Source organism: Callospermophilus lateralis, chromosome 5, assembly GCF_048772815.1.
Source record: "Callospermophilus lateralis isolate mCalLat2 chromosome 5, mCalLat2.hap1, whole genome shotgun sequence".
NCBI lineage: Eukaryota > Metazoa > Chordata > Mammalia > Rodentia > Sciuridae > Callospermophilus > Callospermophilus lateralis.
Window position 1 is genome coordinate 18,866,694 of NC_135309.1, and position 22,203 is coordinate 18,888,896.

At 41.8% G+C, this 22,203-nt stretch overlaps 1 protein-coding gene across 4 annotated transcripts in view; it reads right to left on the reverse strand.

Annotated features, from left to right (window-relative positions):
• Positions 1-22,203, reverse strand: part of Tenm2 (teneurin transmembrane protein 2) — an 884,372-nt gene that overhangs the window by 324,440 nt on the left and 537,729 nt on the right. For all 4 annotated transcript variants that reach the window (XM_076855696.2, XM_076855695.2, XM_076855694.2 and 1 more), the window contains exon 3: positions 10,420-10,629. In XM_076855696.2, the coding sequence (XP_076711811.1) occupies positions 10,420-10,629 (210 nt within the window). The remainder of the gene's footprint in view (positions 1-10,419; positions 10,630-22,203) is intronic.

Consider the following 22,203-nt stretch of genomic DNA (forward strand, 5'->3'; position numbering starts at 1 on the left):
GACAAATCAGGTTCACTGCCCCTGATGTCACTGCAAACACACGACCCCTAATCAATACAAATTTGTTGAATGAAAATATATTTGAGAATATTAAACAGTTGTCATCTGGGGTCCTAACATTGGTGTTAAGCATTTTTCATACCCAGTCTCTTGGACTTTCTTTTAAAATATTTTCTTTTCATTAAAAAAAAAAAAATATGTGCACAGTTTAAAGAAGCAACTGGTTCTACGATGTTCTGTTCAGAAATAGCAATCTTTCCCCATCACCGCCAATTTCTTCCTTCCTAGCAGCAACCACATTTACCTTTTTTTAGCTGATTATTTTGGTATTTATCTCCAGTTCTATAAATAACATGCATCGCTGCTATTTCTTGTGCTTTCAATTTTAAGCATTATCTAGTAACTTCTCACACCAGAAGGTGCCGAATATGAGCTTTTTCCCACTACCTGCCCAGTCCACACACACACACATACACACACACACACACACACACACACACACATGCACACACACTTTCCTTAACCAGTTCTCCTGACATAATGCAGAAATCGTCATCCCATGTTGTCAGTGCTAAGCCTTATAAATACTACTGAGATCTGAATCAAGTAGTAAATGATGACTACTTTTTTACATCTTCAACATATTTTTTCAGTATTATCTTTTAAAAATGTACTTAAATTTCTGTAGGTTTATTTTTTTCTGGAGACTTACCTCTAGAGGTCAAATTCTTGTACTGCTTATTAACTCTGCAACCCTCAATAAGTTACTTAACCTCTCTGAGGCACAGTTTTCCCATCTGTACAATGGGGATCATAATACCACCACTCACAGCATAATGGTGTCAATATCCTTCAGCAAAATACCTTGGATAAGGAGCAGCTGTGGCCAAATTAAGTTTGTTAACATTTCAAGGAGGGAGAAGGTATACAATGGCAGTCACCTTCAGTATGGAGTGTAAAAAAAAGGGCTTGTATTAGGCATTTTTTAAAGAAACATGCTCACTCCTGCATCTGGGGCTGTCAGAGAGTGGAAATGACTCTCTGATTTGGTATCTCAACGCACTTTTTCAGAAGACACTAAGAAAAGTATGCTTGGTTAAAAAAAAAAAAAATGCAGTCACTCATGTTAGTCTGGGTAGGGGGAGGCTGCTTTATATCCCTGTGGTTTGGAAAAGGTTCAAGGCCATCCCTAAGGGCTCATGTGCTGGGAGCTGGTGGGGACTAGTGGGTGGCCTCAGGATGCTCCTCCCCCTTGAGCTGCTTCCTGTCTTTCCATCTGTTCTTTCCCTGTTCCAAGTTCTGCCACCAAGACACCATTCACTGTAAGGTGGTGCAGCCCGGGGGGCCTCTGCCAGCACCCTTGCCATGCTCTTCAGATTTCAGTCTCCAAAACTCCAACTGAAATAAACCTCTTCAATTTGGCTGACCTTAGGTATTTCTTTATAGGACCAACAAAAGGAGTGATATGACAGTGACCTTGCTTTTGCTTATATTTAGGCAAAAATCACGAAGCGTTCTTGTTTTCAGTTGATGTCACCTCATCACAGTCAGAGTGGCCTTGTGCAATGTTGATGCTCTGGAAGATGGTTTGTGTTCCCCAGAACACCGTGATCTGGCTGTGAGTGGCAGCCCAGCTCCTCCCAACATAAAAGCCTTGTTGTCAGTGTCAGGCTGGTTCCCAGAAACAAGGGCAGCTTCTGTCTTTCTTGTGGTGAGGATTAAATGAGTTACCATTTGTAAAAACAGAACAATGGTACCCATAGACTAAGCCCTTGAAGGGATTTGCTTATGATACCCAAAGCATAGACCCTGAAAGAAAAAAATAGAAAAGTTGGCCTACACCTACATTAGATACTCAGCCTATGATTCAGAGATCTCACTACTGGGTATGTATCCCAAAAACCCAAAGGAGACAGTCAAACAGATATTTGTATATGAATGTTCACAGCAGCATTATTTATAAGGGCTGGAAGTGGGGACAACCCAAGTGTCCATTGATGGACGAGTGGATACGCAAATTGTGGTATGTCCATACAACAGAGTACAACCAGGCTTCCAAGGAAGGAGACTCTTGGTCCATATTTCAACAAAGATGGGGCTGGAAGGCAGTACACTAAGTGAAATTAGCCAGTCATAAGGGACAAACATGGCATGTTTCCACTTATATGAGGTGACCGGGATGGTCAAATTCACAGAGACAGAAATGAAATGATGGTGGCCAGGAGTGAGGGGGAGGGAGCTCAGAAGGAGCTCTTAGTGAATGCATACTGAGTTTCTGTTGGGGAAGATAAAAACGTACAGGAGAGGAGTGGTGGAGATGATCGCACAACAATGTCAAGGTTCTCAGTGCCCTAGAGCCCATAAAAATTGGGAAAATGGCAAATTTCATGTGAGCTGTATTTTACCACGATTTAACAGTGTTTGTGAAATTAAAAGATCTCATTGCACAGTATATACATGCAATAAATTACCACACTATACTCCATAAACATGTACAATGATGTGACAATTTAACAGAATAATTATAAAAAATTAATGATAAGAATCTTTAAAATCATAAGGCGGTAAATAATACCTAGCCCTCCCTTGACTCCAGCTTTCTAAACATCTTTACAAGATATTTAGATGCATCAGAATGTCTTAATATTCATAACAACTATAGGAGTTACAGACATAAATTACTATTTTACAGATAAATATGAGATACAGTTTAAGTAAGTTGTTAAAGATTACAGTGTTGGAAAGTACCTGAGCTATGATTTTGATTCAAGTAATACAGACTTCAGTGTCCACGCTTTTAAGAATATGGTTTTTCTTAATTATTCTTTTAGGGTAAGTCTAAGAGATTTACCTTGGATGGGGGTCACAATGTGTGATGAAACTTCCCCTGGTAAAATAATATATCCCGTGTTTTAACAGAAAATGAAGACATTCCTAACAAGACTGGGCCATGTTTTAAAATGTCCACTGAATTGTATGCAATAAGCTAGTTCAAATACAAGGTGGACTTTTTAAGGGAATTCACGAGAAGCTGAAGTTCTGGGTAAAAATTTTTTAGGGCAGGAAACTGTTAAGATGTCATGTGTAGCTCCCAGTCCCTTTACACCTAGGACATCTTTTTGTATGTACCAAGAAGCCAGGGACAGAGATGGAGAGGCAGAATGTACACAATGCCTATCGACCCTGGGATTTTTGTCAATATCAAGATTATTTGCTGAGGGGGAGCAGTTCTCTGCCGTCTGTCACTTTCAGGCTGCACATCTCCAAAGGAATTACCTGTCCATCTTGACTGTGTGCTCATTGGCACAGTGACAGTGGTCCCAACACCAGCTAGGCTGAAAATTGCTAGACCTACATACTACACATGTAGGTAGGTCTATGTATGCACATGCGTGTTGTGTGTGTTGCAAGAAGGCACAGATGAAGGAAAAGGCCTGGTCTACCTGTTCCATTGCTGGGAAGCTGGCAGCATCCAAAGAGTCCTGAGAAGTATCCCAGTTCTTGAGGGGGAGACTTTGTGCAGGGGTTGGGTGAGGGTCTCTGGAAGCCCAGAACTGTGTTGGTGGGGCTCTACTTTCTCCCTCGATGGGGTAGCCATCAACAACTTCAACCCATGTCACAGGATCCCAAACCACTCTTGTCATTGTTTAGAGGTGAGGGGCAAGGATCTGTGTTGTGAGACCGTGTCGGGCTCTGTTTTAACAGTGGTCCAGTTGGTAGAGTAAGATGCCTGCTCTGCAACTCTGAGGCAGCCTAGAGGCATGAAACTTATAACCACAGAACTCCAGAGCAAGGGAGAAGCTTAGAGATGGTTCAGGCCAATGGCCAGCCTTGACAGGTAGGGGAACGGAGGCCTGGGAGGACCAATGACTTAGTCCTGCTAAAACCCGCCGTAACCGATGTGATTCTGCAATCTACATACGGGGTAAAAATGGGAGTTCATAATCCACTTGAATCAAATGTATGAAATATGATATGTCAAGAGCTTTGTAATGTTTAGAACAACTAATAATAAAAAATAAATAAAAATCAACATATTATATTCAGAAAAAAATAAAATAAAATAAAACCCGCTGTGAATCAGGGACGGAGTGTAGCACACTCATGGTCCTTAGCTGCCAGCTTAGAGCTCTCCCATCACACTAATAATGCCTCCCAAACTTGTCAAATGACAAGACTCACCTGAAGGGAGGAGTGAAAACAGGATTCTTTGAGCTTTTCTGGAATTTCCTGAATCAGAATCTCTAGGGGAAGAGTCCGGAGATATGTGTGTTTGGGGAGGTAAAGGGTCTTTTGTGATGTGTATTCAATTTTTTTCAGCATTCAAAAATGATTCAAAACTGATACTCCATGGCCTTTAATATAATGCTTTGTCTAATCTATAGCTCAGTAAGTCACATGAATATTTGGAGGTTAACAGTAACAGAGAGGAGGGGAGAAAAATCTCTGCAATTAGAATGCCTTTTGCAACTAGGGGTTGAAGCTTGTGTCCTTGGTTTTTTAGCTTTGTGACTTTGGCTAGTTGCTTAATCTCTTGGTGCCACCGTTTTCTCATCTGGAAAATGGGTATGATGATAACAGTGGCTGCAATGAGTTACAATAGGGATTAGTTAAAAGCAGATAAAGAAAAGTATATATGTGCTTAGCATAATTACCTTCCATGAAAGGAGAAGGTCCCTGAGCTGAAAGCCAAGTCTGGAGTGGCTCTGCATTGGGGCAAGAGTGAGGGGTGACTCTGTGGCTTCCACAGATTGGATTCATCACTGTGGACTGGGCCTATACCACCTGGTGGGCTAGGAACCCCTCCAGAGGAGAGGCAGCCCGGGCTAGACTGTTGCCTGGGGAGCAGGAAGAACTTACAAGGTAGCTCTGAGCCTCTGACTCAGCCAACCAAGGGGCCTGGCAAAGAATCTGGAACCCAGAGGCTCATATGCACACAAAAATCCAAGTTGTGGGAGCAAATGATATTGGAATTTGCTTTCCTCTTCCTGACACAAAGACTGAAAACTGTGCTCTCTTCCAGTCAAGTCCAGTCCTCCAGGTCCCACCTCTGCCACCTGGGCTCCTCCTCAGCTTCCCCTGGTTGTTGGTATTGGCTTGGCCATTACTTGTCATGACATGTTTTGAAAATGTAACAAACTTTGTCGTTTAAAGATGAACTACTAAGAACCTGAAAGCAGGTGAAAAACAGGTATGTTCAATATATCTAGTAAACATATTCCCCTCTCTTGGGGCATTTAATTTGTCCTCTTCCCCTGGAATTCCCCAGTTTTCCATTTTTTTTTCACATCATACATGTTGAAAACTAGTAGATTAATAAAAAGGAAGATGATTATTGGAGACGTTCATTCACTCATTTATTCGAGAAATGCTCTCAGAGCATCTACTATGAGTCTGCCACCAGGGACACTGCAGTGGGAGTCTCTGAAGAATGGAGAGAAGCTAAGAGGACAAAGAATAGACTATGAAGAGCAGAATAAGAAGTTCAAGTGAGGAGCACGGGGAGAGGTGGGCTAAACAACCCCACCATGTACAATGACTTCTGGGATGCAAAAGCGAGAAGGAAATCATTAATATGCATAGTATTTGCTTCGAGCCTTTCAGGAAATCCCAAATTAAATCAAATTACAATGGGCATATCTACTTAGAAAACCAAGACAATTTATAACATGTAGAGAATTTCTTTCTCCAATCTAAGATATACACAGATAAAATTTTCATTAACTTATAAAACCTCCCCCTCTGTGGGGCTGTCTCCCTTTTTCATTCCATGTCCAGCCCCATGGGTAGCAGGAGGGGCAGGAAGGAGACCATCCAGAAGAGGCACCTTCACCTTCATGCCGGACCCTCAGTCCTCACCTCTACAGGACTATCAAGACAAATGTATAATGCAGGTCATCAGCTCTGAGCCTCAGTCTTCTAACTCCCTTAACATGTAGTATGAGCAATGATATTTACCACTTATTACTTATAGGACATGCAGTTCCCAGGGTCCTTTAGTGAATTAAGGTTATCTATGGATCAAACCAAATTTTGTCCTTGGTCTGTGTACTTTTGTGTGTGTTTGTATGTGTGTGTGTGTGTGTGTGTGTGTGTGTGTTGCTGGGGATCGAACCCAAGGCCTTGTGCATGCGAGGCAAGCACTCTACCAACTGAGCTATATCCTCAGCCCTGGACTGTGTAATTTTTTGAGCATTCACAGAACTATTTTTAAATGGAAAGTGCACTATGCCTTATAGAATACTTAGGGGAAGTAATAGGAAATCTGAGAGGAAGTTGTGTGTGTATCGCTGAGAATGCAGTCACGGGGAGTGCACACATGACCTCCTTAATGAGAAATTTCTCTCTGGCATCATTGTGAAAGTTTCCTTGAAGCAGTTGATCTGTTTTTATCTTTGAGTATTATGCATCTTGTTTATTATCTTTATCCTTCTTTCCTTTGGTTGCTAGGGAGCTTAGAATCAGGTTTTTTAAAAAATCTATCTTAAATAATGGAAAGGAATTTATGTGGATGAGTATGTATGTATCCTTTTTTCACCGAGATTTTTCCTTTACCCTTCTTGTGTCATCTGATTACAGTTTAAGAAATTTCTTTTAAACAATTGTTTTCAACTGTCATAAATTATACAGGGCAGTGCAAGAAAATGAATAAATGAATGAATGAATGAATAAAATTCTTGGGCTTTCTGATGTCAGATAAAAAAGGCAATCACTAATTTAGGCAACTGGATTCCTGGACTAACTGTAGGCAGTTTGAGGCATGCTGATTTTGTTGAACTATATTCATTTTAAATTAATCAAGTCTTTGCCTTTCTAAAAAGGATAGGGGCAGTTTTAACATGCTCAGTGACAAACTAAAACTCTGGCTGGGACATCTTTGCCATGGAGGAGCTAGAGAAAGGGTCTTAGCAGAGGCATTCTGCTTACGTCTCTTGTGTAGAGTTGATGTTGCGAGTGAATTTAGACTTTATAGGAAAGGAAAACTCACCCTTCTATGGAGGAGAGGGAGGCTAATGCTTTCAGATTATAATGTGGCTGCTGGTATGTTTTATGCTGCATGCTGATAGCAGAGTACAAACTCTATTCTGATTTGAAAGGCAGTCTCATTCTTCCATCTGCAGGAACCTCCATTACACTGCTGCTGGGATCCAGATTTTTTCCCAGATGACTTATTTCATAGGATTTGAAATTATGCTTCTGTATACAAGAAACATCTTCAGAGCTAGCCTGCTCTGGCAGAAGGTCAGAATGCAGGTGATGCAGATGGGCCTCCTGCCGGAGCTCAGCTACCTGGGAGCAAATTCTTAAGGGGGAGGAAAAGACCATTTTAAATTAATTAATTATTATTTTTTTTTTTTGCAAGTGTCTCACTATCTGTACCTGGGCATCTGCTTGGTTGGTGTATATTGAGGTTAGCACAATTTGACTGCAGAGGTGACGAGGTTTTAGTACTGTCCACTAAAGAAGGCGCTACCCTCGTAGAAAAATGATGGTCAAATCATAAAGATGCAACTTGGCTGTTACTTTCATGTTGGGCAAAAGCATTTCAGTGCCTGTATTTTAGATCCAGTTTGTCTCCGGAAAAGCATCTCCATGGGCAGGAAACATGTTCAGTGACTCTCCTAATAATGGGCTTCACCAATATCAAATAATAACAACAAGAGGAGAGCAGGAAATAGATTTTACTGTCATGTATGAGCAGAATGTGTTAGAAGGTGTTTCATATCATCTAGGAAAAAGACAAAGCCCAACTGCTACCTGATCTTCAGAATACAAGGTCATTGCTAAGGAATCAACTTAAAAGTACTCTGTAATTAACCAGCTAAATGTAACACATGCAAACACATAGGTGCTTTGTTGATGCTTTGACATCTCCTGAAAAATTCAGCCCCTTTCATCAAACTCAATTCCAAACACTCAGGCACTAGCTCTGCACTCTGCATCTTCTATGTCAAACTCTATTTTCAATCCTTTATGTCAAATTTAAATTCATGGCAACTGCATTCCAATCTTGATAGAATCCCCAATTTGCCCTGGACCCCAAATCCATTCCACAAGAACACATATACACGCACACACACACGCACACACACATGCTCAAATTCGATTTGCTCTCATTTTAGCTAAGCCGGAGTCAAGAATTTTGAATGACTGTCGGTCGGCCAGAGCTCTCATGCCCATGTCATGTAAGTTCTCACTGAAAACAAGGGTATTGAATAATTGGGTCTTTGCCCCTCTGTTGAAGAAATCATATCAGCAAGGTCTTGTTTGGCAAGAAAATGGACCTTCACATTTTTCTGTGGTATTTTCTCCTCATACTACAGCTAAAATCACTATCAGTCTTAAGTGAACTGAACAAATTGGTGTCAGTGATGAAAAATGGATAAGTTTGACTCTGAATACACAGATCTGTTGTGTCCACCAAAATGAGGTCTTGATTAGGCATAAAGCCAACCAAAATACCCAATCAACAACTGGCAATCTTCTATACTGTCCAAAAGAAAAGAAGTCACTCACTGTGTTATCACAAAGAAAACATTCTAGATGGCCCAGAGATATGAACTGACCTCCCTTATGGAAATCATCTTTGCTTGGGTATCCATATATGCATAAAAGGATGTAGTTTTTAAAAGCTCATTTTCTCCTTAATAATTGTCTGTTTTTAAAAAGCTATCAGCAGGTGCACCTCATTTCGAAAGCCTCTTGTCCTTCATAATACAATATTCATCACGATTACATAGTATGAAATAAAAAGCAGCAAAACATAAGCGAGGGTAGTTCAATTAAATGCAACATAATCTCTGCAGCAAAAAAAAAAAAAAAAAAAAGACTGTAGCTAAAATCAGGTTCCAATGAAAGAAAAAAGGGAATATATTTCCACATATTTTTAATTATATAGAATTTCCTCAAACATGATTTTTCATAATATATTCCATTAAGTTAACATCATATTTGAAGAAAGAGCATTTTCCGATTTCATTTTAAGCCTGATTTTGAGCAATTACAGTGTCATTGTTCCGCGGTAGAAAGGTTGAATTCATTTACTGTGTGGTTATGCTAGTTATGATTGATGTCTCTTCTCCAAATGATAAACCAATCACCCCAATGATGTAATGTCATTTTAAGAGTGCCATAATCACATTTCTCTCAAACTAGAAGCTCTGATGAGTTCTAATAAAGATTTATGGTAGATTAAAGGCCTTCATAATATCAACAATGGATTGCTCATTTGATGAGAGATTTGATTAGGTAATTTTTTTTTTTGAAAAAGAATATGAGTTTACTAAATATATCAGGCCTGGCTTTGAAGAAGGGCATGGGCCATCCTAAGTAGCAGTCCATCATTCCATCCACAAAATGAATCATCTTAAATGTGCTTAGGAGGTCCTTCCTAATTGGAGAGGCTGAGACCAGTGGTAGCATATACTCATGTATAGAGCCAAAACACAATCTCACGGAGAACCATTTTTGGAGTGGAAAGCTCTCTATTCTTTACTATGGCATATGGTAGTGAATGTCATGAGAGTTTGATTGAGAAGACAATCCCAAGAGCAACTCACTTTTTCCAGTCTCTCTTTGGGCTATGGAAGAGCCCACTTTAGGTACGGCCCACTCCTACTTTGATATGTTCATAAGAACATTTCACTAAAAGGAGAAACGTCCATAAGATCTGACTATAGCTGGTCCCAGAACAATTCTACCTCAGATTTTGTGACTGCAAATTAAATCGGGAGTCATAAAATCCTTCAAGTGGGGCAGAATCTTGTATCCAGTTCTTCTGCTCTTGTGAATGTGAAAACCAAAATGAGAACTATGGATTCCAAGCCAGTATTCACCATAGTACCACACGATCAGCTTGTTAAATTCCAGAGAAGTGGCACAAGCAGAGGGTCATAGGATAGGTCACACCCCAAACACTTTGGACTTGGCAAGACATTCAGTATTCATGTCAAGGGAACACATTTTAATCACAAAATCATCTAAAACAAGCAAGGAGGAAGAAGTCAGAAGTCAGCTATCAAAAAAACAAGGAATCTGAGATGCACACAAACTGGGCATGTGAGGGCGTCCAGGGTCAATCGGCTATGACCAGAATCACAGTAATACAAAATTCAATATTCCAGTGTCTCTCTGCACTTCACCTTTGAGACGAGCATGCTCTCACATGGAACCACAGGCAAATTCCTGCCAGCGAAGGAGGCCCGAAGCCTATCGGGATAAGGAAAGCCTCTTTGGCAACGGCGACCTTCAACGAATGCATCTTGGAAGTGTCATGCCACAGAATGAAATGCATTTCACCTTGATGATTCCCCACCCCACCTTCTCCACAGCCCTTGTTTCATAGTTGTCATTTTGCTAGAGGATCAAGAATGTCACGCACAAAACAGCACACATCCAGACACCACACAGTTTCCTTACCACTGCCGGAGGCTTGCTGGGGCCCTGAGCATGCTCTGAGCAGGTATGAATTGGGGGAGAATTCCTCATCGGGGTTGGTGTCCATGATCTGATGGGAGGTGTTGCTGTCTAGCAATGGCATCTGGCAGCTAACTGGTGGAGGATTATGGGAGCTAGGCAGCTGAGCAGATGGGAGGAGGCTAGACGAGGATGTAGGTGGGATGGGACGACCTGGGAGAGAGGACAGAGGGGTCAAAGGTCAGCAATGAGTGTCATGAGAGCATCCCAAGAAAGTCACATTGAAACCAGCTCACAATACAAATATATATTATATATATATATATTTTTTAAAAATGAAATGCTCCAGATGTGTTTTATTAAAGGGTGGTTTGATGTTTCTCCAACAGTCCATATTCATTCCATAGATAGTTACATATTTCAGAAAAAGGCTATAACCCATCTACTCTTCATTGTCCCCACTCCTTCTCCATGGTGGCTGAATGGCATTTCATAGACATGAGTGACACGCCATTGCTCCCTGGCCTAGCACCCCCCAGTGGCTTCCCCTTGACTATGGAACAAATCTGAAATCTTATCTACGCTGGCTCACAGCCGTTTCTCCCACCTCACTTCAGATAGTGGCTAGCCACTCTTCACCTCACTCCACATTCTCCAGCCAGTGAGGCCATCTTTATTTCTGTTGCTTGAACATGCTAAGTCATCCTACCTTCAGAGTCCTCCTGCTCCCTGAGCCATCCATGTGGAACACACCGCTCGCTGCCCCTATCACCTGGCTAGTATTCACAAGCCTGCTTCTGTTCTTCACCAAACCTTCTACATGTGTCTTCTTGAGTGTTCCCAGCCTGCCTGCTCTGACCTCTCAGCCTGTTTCAGTTTCTCCGAAGCCCTTATCACCACCTGCAGGTAGGCATCATGTCCATGTTATTCAGCCCCGCCTCCCCAACAGCTTCCTAAAGATGACCATCTGCTGAATGTATGAACACATAAATAAAGCAGGCCGAAACCAGATCCATTAGTTTGGGGTAGAAGTGAAGAAGAGGTGAAAAGAGTGGCATATTTACATTCCCAAGAGTTGGCCAGTGCCCCCACTCTGCACCACGTGTGTTTTTTTGGACACCGTGGGGGAAGGCCTATGAAGACAAGCACAGCCACCCCACACCATGAGGAGAAGCAGCCAGGTCTGGCAGAAAGTGGGCAGTGACTCAGAGCTGCCCTTGGGTTGAGAAGTTCTCCTCCCACATGGAAGGACCGCAACTTCTCTTCCACAGGGCAGGGAGCTCCTGGCAGCCAAATTGCTGAGAGAAGCTCATCAGCATGCGTAGGTTCACCTACTTCACCCTTACATCTTGGGGTCTTTGCAATTGCTTGCCTGCTGGCTTGTTCATTTGGGAAGCTCAGGAAAATGAGCCAAGAAGAGCAGCGCATGAGATACGCCCTCAGGCTGGGAATGCACAGGGCAGGGCAGGATGTTGGGAAAGTGAACTGGAGAATCAGGTTAGTGTCTCAACTCAGTGTCTGAGCCTGAAGAAGTGCTGTTTTTGGAGGGACAACGTATGTACAGGCACATCCAAACCATTACTAACCAGTAATCAGTATTGGTTACTGTTTTTATAACTGTATTTCATGGTTTATTATTCAACACATTAAATGCCAGTGGTGCATGATTTTGGTTCAATGAAATATATGTGCACTTTGCTAGATGCTGAGGATTCAAAAATAGGCGAGCCATCATCCCTGCCCTCAGGGAGCTCACAGTCTTGTGAGGGGACAGATGGGAAAAATATGTCATTTTAGCACCATATGATAAATAATAGGATGCTGGCAAGTTATGGTATGGTGTTGTGGGGATGGAGAAAACAGACATGGGCTCCAGCTAGGTGAGGTGGCGGTGGCAGGAAGAGTGTAAAGGCTTCTTACAAAAAAAATGATGCCTGGCCAAATCCCTGAAGAAGAAAAAGGGGACTTCTGGCGACAAAATAGAATGGACAATGGTATAGAGATATGGAACCACTAGCCTGTTAACTCTTCTGAGATGGAAGGTAAGATTCCCTTAAAATTCCAATGTAGGCCACCCCTGCCCAGTAACACAACAAAGATGAATCACCCCCAAAGTAGATCAATAGAGAAATGAAGTTTGATTTGAAAAAATTCAATTCACTCATAGCTGTTTGGGAGCAATATAAAGCATGACACTCTTGCCGGGGGCTCTGGCAAAGGTAGCCCAAACACATTGGAGTTTCATCAGAATTATCCAGAGCTGAGTTGGAGTCAGTGCTAAGATTTAATCAATACCTTCTCCCATAGATCTTCTAACAATAACGACCATCATTAGTATTTCAACTGTGAACATGTCTTGTGCAATAACTTTGTGCCATTCAGTATGGTAGTTTCTTTACATTTACACCTCACTTAATCCTCAGAATAATGATCCCCTTGAAGTTAGAATTAGTACATATTCCCATAGAAAGAGACAATAGTACATTCCCATTTTGCAGATGGGGAAACTGAGGCACAAAGAGATTAAATTGAGTGATAGGGGCCAGGAGTCAAACTTGGGCTTATGTTTTTCCAAAATTCACCCACCATTACTCCACACAGTGTTTGTCTAAATAGCATGTTACCAGAAAACGAAGAAAGAGACATAAAAGGAGAGAGATTTATGAGAGATCAGGTTTCCAGGTTCCCATCCCCAATCCCAAGGCATTCTTGATATTTTAAGTAAGAAACATTTCTTTGAATAACCCTTCCTAGCAGTGATCATCTGACAGGGTTCAAGGTATTTATTTATTTATTTATTTATTTTTCAATTTCGTTATGAAGTTCAAAGTAGCTCCTTGGCCAGTCTCCACCTTCTTCCAGGCTCCTGCACGTGCTGGACCCCTGACCAGGTACTGTGAAGTCACTGTTGACGTCCACTTAGCAGCGAGGCACTAGTGGGAGCAGATTTTCAGTCACAATCAATAGACTTTAAAGTTTGTGCTATTGAGGCATATCTGAAAACTGCATGTCGAAGAACAAGGATGGCTGGAAGCCAATTTTTAAATTCCTTTGAGGGACTGAGGTGGAACTGAAGTTCAAGCGCAATTTTCCAGGAGCTTGATATGATAGTTTCTGTGAAATCATTCTTTACATGAACTTTTTGAAATTTTGCTCAGCACGAATTCATTTCATATGGTACAAGACAGAAACGCTTTTTAATTTATACAAATACAGACAAACGAAGAACAGTCATGACACAATGAGAGCCGGGACTGAGAACAGGTACCTGGAACTGCTGGAGTCCCGTTATTTCCTGGTCCCCGTTAATTCTGGGCCTTAGTGGCTCCTTCAAGGCCGCTTACTGGGATCTACCATGATGAAAAATTCTGTCCCTGGGCTGCCTCCAATCCAGAGGGATGCTGATCTCTATTTGTTCTCTCATTTTTTAATTTTGTGCAAATAGACCTCATCCCCCACCTTCCTGACTACTCCAATTGTCAGAGACCATCTGTGTAGACATAAGCAGGTTTCAAAGTACAGGGGAGAAAGCTGGAACTTATGCAGGCTCACTTTGTGGACCATGGCTTACAGAAATACACAGTGAGGCATGGGCAGGTCAACAGGCCACATGTGCTATCCTACCTGGTTCCCGCTTTATGTACTTCCAGAACCCCTTTAACCCCCAAACAATTTTGGAAGTTTCATTTTAAATCAGTAGAGTCCTCAGCAAATGCCCAGAAAACTAGGAACAGGAAACATTCAAAGGCAGCAACATGTCATTCATTAACTCATATGGTCTTGTGTGCGAGTGTTTCCAAGAGCCCCATATGAATCAAAGACTCACTAATTATCTGTGTGCCTGGATTCGTCACGACCTGAAACATGGGGATTCTAGTTCAAATTGTGCTAACTGGTCTGTATCCAAATGAATGAAATGTTGTGGTAGTTTTAACTCACAAAAAATCTTCTGATCAAAGGACCTAGACCCAGACACAGCATTCCATGCTAATTCTGATAGATGGTTGGGAATGCTGTGTTGAGAACGATTCTGAGGATGCCTTCGATTCAATGGGAACAGAAACATCATCAGTTAGAAAACTCACAGACACAATCGGGGAGAGAGAACCAACGCATAGTGCCATCTGTCATCTACACTTGGGTCTTCACTCAGTCCATTTCAGTTATTCCTGAAAACTTCATCATGAACCATTTGATGTTGAAGTGGTATTGCTCCCCCATTGTCTCCATTGGGTGCCATTAACTCCTAACTTGGCTTTGAATTTGGAGCTCATTCCACAGGACTCAAGGGCCACAGTCTCTTCTCCTTCCCCCCAAAGCATGAAATACCAACAGTGGAATTTCTGCTCTGGCCAAATTCTTTTAATATATTGTCAGAGAGCTTGATGGAGATCAACTCCCCAAATTCACTTAAAACAACTGGTTCTTTCTCGTTGAAAGGATCAATAGTAAGCAGATACTGACGCATTCTGTGTAGGCAATACAAAATTGATTTATGCAGTGATGGGGTGTCAGGATATTTGGTTGAGCAGAGATGAATGCTCAGACAGTAAAACAAAACACAATAGGACAAAACTCAGAACCAGAAATACTGCCTCCAAAGGGTAAGTGAGCCACCTGATTAGCAGTTATGAACAGAACATGAACTTGCCTTCCACAAAGGACTGAATTCATACTTCACAAATTTAATAATCACTTTTTTTTTTTTTTTACTAAGTGTGTGCTAATTTTCCTCCTCATTTAAAGGTAAAGAAGATGGGACTTTGATGACTGCTTTCCCACACCTTCAGTTAGCAAATAGCAGAGCCGGGGTTGAGACCCGCGTGGTGTAACCCCAAAGCCCCAATTCTGGATGGTTCAATCTCTACTTCCCATATTGGACAAGAGTGGTTGCTAAAAAATGAACCAGATATAAATTCCAAACTCATTGGTCCTTTTGTGGAATGTACCACAGAGCCCCTGCCAGAGGGGGTGATTAACCAGAGGCAGAAGCTAGGTTCCCCTGAGGAACAGCAAGGTGAACATCTCCACAGAACCAATGATTTGTAGGAGACAAGGACATTCTTGAGTCAAAAACTGAAATCCTCTTGGGCACCTTAAGCTCAAGAACTTGATAAAAATACAGCTTTGTGTTCAAGTTGAGTCTTGTACAGGTCTATATTAACACAGGCAAACAGTCGGCTGGAGGCTTAAACATGCTCATGATATTTCCCAGTTCTACATTACTTCAGATGTTGGACTAATGTATCCACCCCCCCCCCCAAACATTTGACTTTTGTGAAACCTCTATTTTTTTTTTTTTGCACCTATTTTATTGGTACACTCTAGTTGTACATAATGGTAGAATTTATTGTTACTCTAAATACATGCACACAACGTAAAAACAAAATTTGGCCAGTATCATTCCCAGTATTTCCATTTTCCTTCTCTCCTCCCTATCCCTGGTCCTTTCCTCTATCTTCTGAACTCTCTTTGATTTTCATGACATCGCTGCTCCTCCCCAAACTTTTGCTTCCTATTTGCTCTCTAGCTTCTACATGTAAGAAAAAACATGTGAACCTTGACCTTCTGAATTTGGCTTATTTTGCTTAATATAAAGGGCTGAGGATACAGCTCAGTGGTACAGCCCTTGCCTAACATGTGGAAAGCCCATGAGAAAACTTTATGAAGTAAATTGTATAGTACAACCCCATTTTGAAGGAGTTAAAGAGTGGGAAACATTTATAGTATTTTTAGGTAATAAAAATACTCCTGGTACGAGAGATGTGACCCTCCTTTTGTTTGCATTCAGTGGGATTTTTGGTTTCGGATGTGGCTCCATCCGCCACCAAATTTTATAAAGATGCTATTCAGGAAAGTGTATCAGATGGTTCAATTCTGCCTCATTCTGCACTTGGAGCTTGGGGAGGGCTGTGTGACCGGACTCTCCATGAAGGTATGGCAGCCTTTGTTGGGGCACAGAGGCATGGAGCCCACTGCAGAGGCACAAGGCACCTTTCCCAGCAACTCTAGCCAGAAGCCCTGCCTCCTGTGGTCCTATTCTCCATCACTGGGAAGATGGATGAAGCCATGGTGCAGCTGCTCAGCCTGTTTTGCTCCTTAAACACCAGCCTTGGTTATTTTATTTATGACCATCCACAATGATCACAACACTGTCAGTTGCTCAGTGAGTACTGGGGACTCCCAAGGGGCAGGATTTGTACTGCCACAAACTACAAAGGACTCCTCTTAGACCTGAAGTGCAAGAGGCCTTGCACTCCAGTCATCTGTTAGTTGGTTGCATCATGCCAACCAACCTATTCTCATTTCCTACTCTGCCCCTGAATCAAATCCCAGGCTCCAGCAGATGTCATCACACAATTGGCTTTTGCAAATATTTATTTCTACCTTTGTGCTTCCCTTATTTCTGTCCTTGTATTATATAACCCATTCCTGAGTTTTGTCTGTTCTCCAAAGCCCAAGGGAGGGATGGAGATGGTACTTGCTTTGGAGCCAGGCAGAGTGAGCTTTGTCTTGTACTTTCACCCGTGAGTTCCAGCAACTTTGTTCACCTCTCTGATGATATGTGAAGAGTGGAGATATGACCTGTAAGGTCCGTGGAACTTGCTTTACACAACTGGATGGAACTAAAGAGACTCGAAGCTGATTGGTTCCAGTTGGCTCACAAGCACCTACTAGGGGTGCATTGTGCCACAGTTTCCTTTCTTTCCCTTGGAGGGTGATTCTGGGAGATGGTGAAGCTGGATTACCTGTAGCCATTTTGCTGATCCAGGGGAGGATCTGCCCGAGAATGGAGTCAGCAAGAAGCAGGGGTGTAAGATGAAGGGAGTCGCTCCTGAGGACCCTCAGCCAGGCCTGGAGCACCCCTGCCCTTGAATGTTTCAATATATGAACTAACTTATTCCCCAGCCTACCCTCTTTTGATTTTATTTAAAGCCTACTTGAGTTGTTTTCTTTCACTTAGAACCGGTATCATCCTGCCTAAAATGGATCGCCCAGCCCAAAGGGAAAAACGACTTGCTTGGCCTCCCAGTTACCTAGTAGAAGAACTAGAAACAGATTCCAGGCATTCTGCCTCCGGAATAAAATCTGCATGTTGTTAAAGCGGACTCCCTTCAGGTTAAATAAGGAGAAATCAAATATGGGGCCCCAGAAAAATCATTTGCGGTGGGAATTATCTGTTCTATTTATAAAAATATTTTGGGTATGAAAGAGTGAGGAAGAGATGCAGACAGGTACAGTCTACCCAGTGCCCATCAAGCATGTGCCATAGCAGTTTTTTAACCTCAGCATTGAAGAGAAACTCCAAGCAGCCTCCAATGATTATTGAGGCTTTATATAACTACCCTCATTTAGTAGTACTCAATTTTTTGCCTACATCTTAAAATCTTTTCAAAAAAACAAAGATAGCAGTTTCGATCAAAACTGGAGGGTGAATAATATAGCATCTTAAAATGAAAATATAGATATGTATGTATATATATATATATATATATATATATATATTTATTTATATATTTTTTATTTATTATAGTTACATTGATGTTACATGTTTTTGTAGATGTTTCCTCCTGGTAGCAGGCTGCTAATACTTAATGCTAATTTTAGGCCAGATCAGGCATTCTCAGCTGGGGTACTTTTGCTCCTGGAGAAAGTTGGCAATGTCTGGAGATATTTTGTTGTAATGATGGTGGGGATGGAGAGTATGGTGTCACCAATATCTAGTGGGTAGAGGCCAGGGAGGTTTTAAAACCCTACAATTCATGGGATGGTCTCCCACAACAGAAAATGGTTAACATGTCAATAATGCTGGGTTGGAGACACCATGGGTGAGCAGGTATATGGGCTTGGATAGAATCCTTGGGACGTGGTCAATTTTTAAGCAGTTTTTTTCCCCTCCCTAGTTGGTAATAATTGGATAGAAGTGAAAGATTCAGCTTAGCCATCTCTTCTCCCACTCACCCCACGGAAGTGTCAAGCAAATGCATTTACATTACCACTGAGAATTGAAGTTAGAGGTAAATTTTGCTCAAAAGAGTCCATATCGTCACTGAGCAAAGATGCAGTGTGCCTTCCTACAGAGGTAGGAGAACACTCTTTGAGTTGAGCAGCCTTTACAGAGGTGGGAGATTTGAGGGAGAATGTCCCCAGTTTCAGGTAATTGACCCCCATCTAAGGAGTGTTCACTATGACCCCTTATGTCTTCTCAATAAGGCAATGTCCACCTACCTGGGTTTGTCCCATTCCATATAACCCCATGTGAAGTTTTAATTGTTGCAGCAGTACACCTAATTGCCCTCTTCACTCATACTTCAGTGAACTCACTAAAGCCCAGTTAAGCATTTTCGTGAAAACAAATCGTTTTCAGATGGCCCTGGCAAAACTATCCTGCTTGCGCACCAGCTATTATACATAATTTATTGGAAGGGCGGTGTGCAGTTGGACGTGCCCCAGTTAAAGGGCTTCATGCAGGAACTCAAGCATGAACCGTCTTCACAGTTTGGGGCTCTGTGCATTTGGGTGTCATTACTCTATCTCACCAACAGCTTGCATGTTTATATATCACATCTTCCTGGCAGCCTTGCACTTTGGAAGGTGTCAGATATATATCAGGCTGTAGATGGGGAGTAGAGCTTATTTTTGAAATAATATGGTTTTCATAATTTCCTAATCCCCGTCCTTGCACAATCATGAGGCAAGGTGCAGTGAATCCACACAGTCACCTCTTCTGAGGACACGAAGCCTTACCTACAACACGATTGCTTACCAACAGGCAATGACTCACTCCTCAAATGCCTTCTGCAGAGTAATTCTGGAACTTGCCATGTGCACCTCACTTAGAGACATTTCCCAGAACCCCTAGGAGGAGATAGCCTTGCCATTTTGGTGGATCAGTGCCATTCAGCAGAACTTTCTGTGTGATGGGCATGATGCATGTTTGTGATAATCAGTCACATGGCTACCAAACACTTGAAATGTGATTAGTACCAATGAGGAACTAGACTTTCACTTTTATGGGATTTTAACTACTTAAATTTAAATAGCACATGGGGTTAGTGGCTACCATATTGGATAGTAGTCTAGGCACTGTTTTACTCTGGATCTTAAGGGTTCCCAAAGGCCCACATGTTAAAAACTTGGTCCCAGCTTGATGCTGTTGAGAGGTGAAAGAACCCTTAGGGGGCAGGGCCTACCAGGAGGTCTTTAGAACATTGGGGGTGTGTCCTTGAAGGGGATGGTGAGACTTTAGTTTCTGACTGTTTCTCTCCTTTGCTTCCTGGTTATGAGATGAGTGGCTTTGCTCTGCCATGTGCTCCTCCTTCAACATGGGCCTCACCATGGGCTCAAGTCAATGAAACCAATCACTGATGGACTAAAACCTCCCAAACTGTGAGCCAAAATAAACTTTTTTTCTTTATAAGTGGATGATCTTGATTATTTGTTACAGCAGCAAAAGCAGTCCAACAGGCTATGGTTCTAGCTTTGCAGTTACTGGGACCCTTCCCTCCTATATCTCACCCCCGTACAAAGCCAACATATCTCTGATTGCACACACGTGTTCATGTCATGCTCCTTCTCTCAACTATCCCAAGACTCCTTCCTGCCTACGTAACACGGTTCTAACTTCTGCATGGTAATTACCTCTTGCCAGACTCCCTTGTTACCTACACTCTAACCACATCAAAGTGACTGTATATGGAATATACATCTTTCCCTCCTTATGTCTCTCCCTGCTGTCAACCTCCTGCTGAAAACCTCCTTAGGACTCTGTAACCACCTTTTTTACATCTTTTCTGCTCACTTCACCTGCTTCTATCACTGTTCGTGGTGTATATTAGCTTGGAGATTTGTCTAAATGTTTGGCTCATTCACGAGTGACCTCGGGTAGAGATGTGGATCATACGTCTTTGTATCCTAGCACCCAGCACAGAGCTTGTACACAATAAACACTACTGTGATTGGATGATGATAACAATTTAGTCCACGGATACATCTGGATATACATCAATGCTCTTGACATTGACCTCACTGTTGGGTGCTGTGTGGCTATGTTCGATTTCAGGTGCCTCTTAATGGGCAAGTATCTGATTTTAAATGTGTGTTGCTTTTATAATATCAAGAAGCTTAGACTATGAAATCATTACTTCATTTGGTGCTCAAACAAAGAATGGAGAGTCTATAACAAGTTTGTAGAAAACACTATCGTATTTATTAAGAGAGTATGTTACCTTTTACAGAGTATTTTCATGGGTGGTGGCGTGACCACATTTCTGTTCTTGGCTCATCTTTGGACTCCAGTGTTAGATATGATCCATTGTAATTATGAAAGCTCCCTGCCCTGGAGAACTATAGGGAACAGTGACCCAGCTCCAACCAGGTGTAGAAGATGAAAGTTGTAAGTGTGTAGACAAAGTGGTTGCTCACTGAGCTAAGCTGCCCCTGTCCTGCAACATGCAGTGGACATACAGGGCTGTTTTCTTGACCTCCTAGAATCTACTTCACACTGTCATTGTCAAAAGGGGTTAGTTTGGGGGGAAAATTCTGGAGGAAGATTTAAAAAAAAAAAACTCTATGAACATGCTGCAACTTAATTTTCAAAGTCTCCTTTAGAACACTTATCTCCCATGATGCAAGGAATCTGTCTTACACATTTTTACATCTAATTCTTGCAGTTTCTGGTACATGAAAATAACAGTATTGCCAATTACTAAGATTGATGATGGTCTCATGATATGCAGGGCATTATTTCCAAACCCTTTACATATATTTTTTATATTTAATCTCAAAAAACTGTTGAGGCAGGTAATATTATCCCACTTTAAAAACAAGCCTACTGAAATGCAGGGGTGTAAGTTCATTGGGAGGAAGATTTTTAACTCATTCATTCTGGCTGCAGAGCTCATACCACACAGGAAATGACAAGAGAATTGAATTAATCTTTGTAAAGACAAAGTAGCAATTGCTGGCAAGATAATGTGATGGACAGTGAGACCAATTCCAAGTTCAAATCTTTGTTCTACCACTAATTTGTTGGGGGACTCTAGTCAAGAGACCTCACTTTTCTGCGCTCAATGGTCTGATGAACAAAATGTGAAGAAACGTATTCCACTAGTTATTGCAAGTATTAACTAAGACATTTATATAAACTTTCTGAAGTAAATAGTAAGAATTATTATCATGTGTAAAAAGGGTAAGAGATAGGTTCTCTTCTCTACTTCTAGGACCTTTTGAGGGTTAAATGATAGTGTATACAAAAGTGCACTGCAAACTTTAAATTGTCCTACAAATGGCAGTAGCTCTCATTGCTGTTATTGGAAGCATTTCTTTTCAAAGGCATTTTCAGCAGATAACAAACAGTTCTCAACTGTGAGTCTGTGTTTTGCTATGTGCTTCAGGGACAGCCAAGATAAAACATGAGCTCGGGGCAGCAGATATGCCAACTATTTCATCTCTGCTGCCCACACTCCTGCAGCCTGCCCATTCCTCGTTGAGTGGCCCTCAGGAAGATTCTAAGGATTAGATACTTCAGAATCTACCCACCAGTAGCCAATAAAAAGGGAGAAAACCCAGCTGAGTGTGAAGGTGCGCACCCGTAATCCTAGCAGCTCGGGAGGCTGAGGCAGGAAGATCATGAGTTCAAAGCCAGCCTCAGAAAAAGTGAGGTGCTAAGCAACTCAGTGAGACCCTGTCTCTAAATAAAATACAAAAATGTGCTGGGGATGTGGCTTAAGTACCCCTGAGTTCAATCCCCAGTAATCCCCCCCCCCTCAAAAAAAAAGGTGGAAG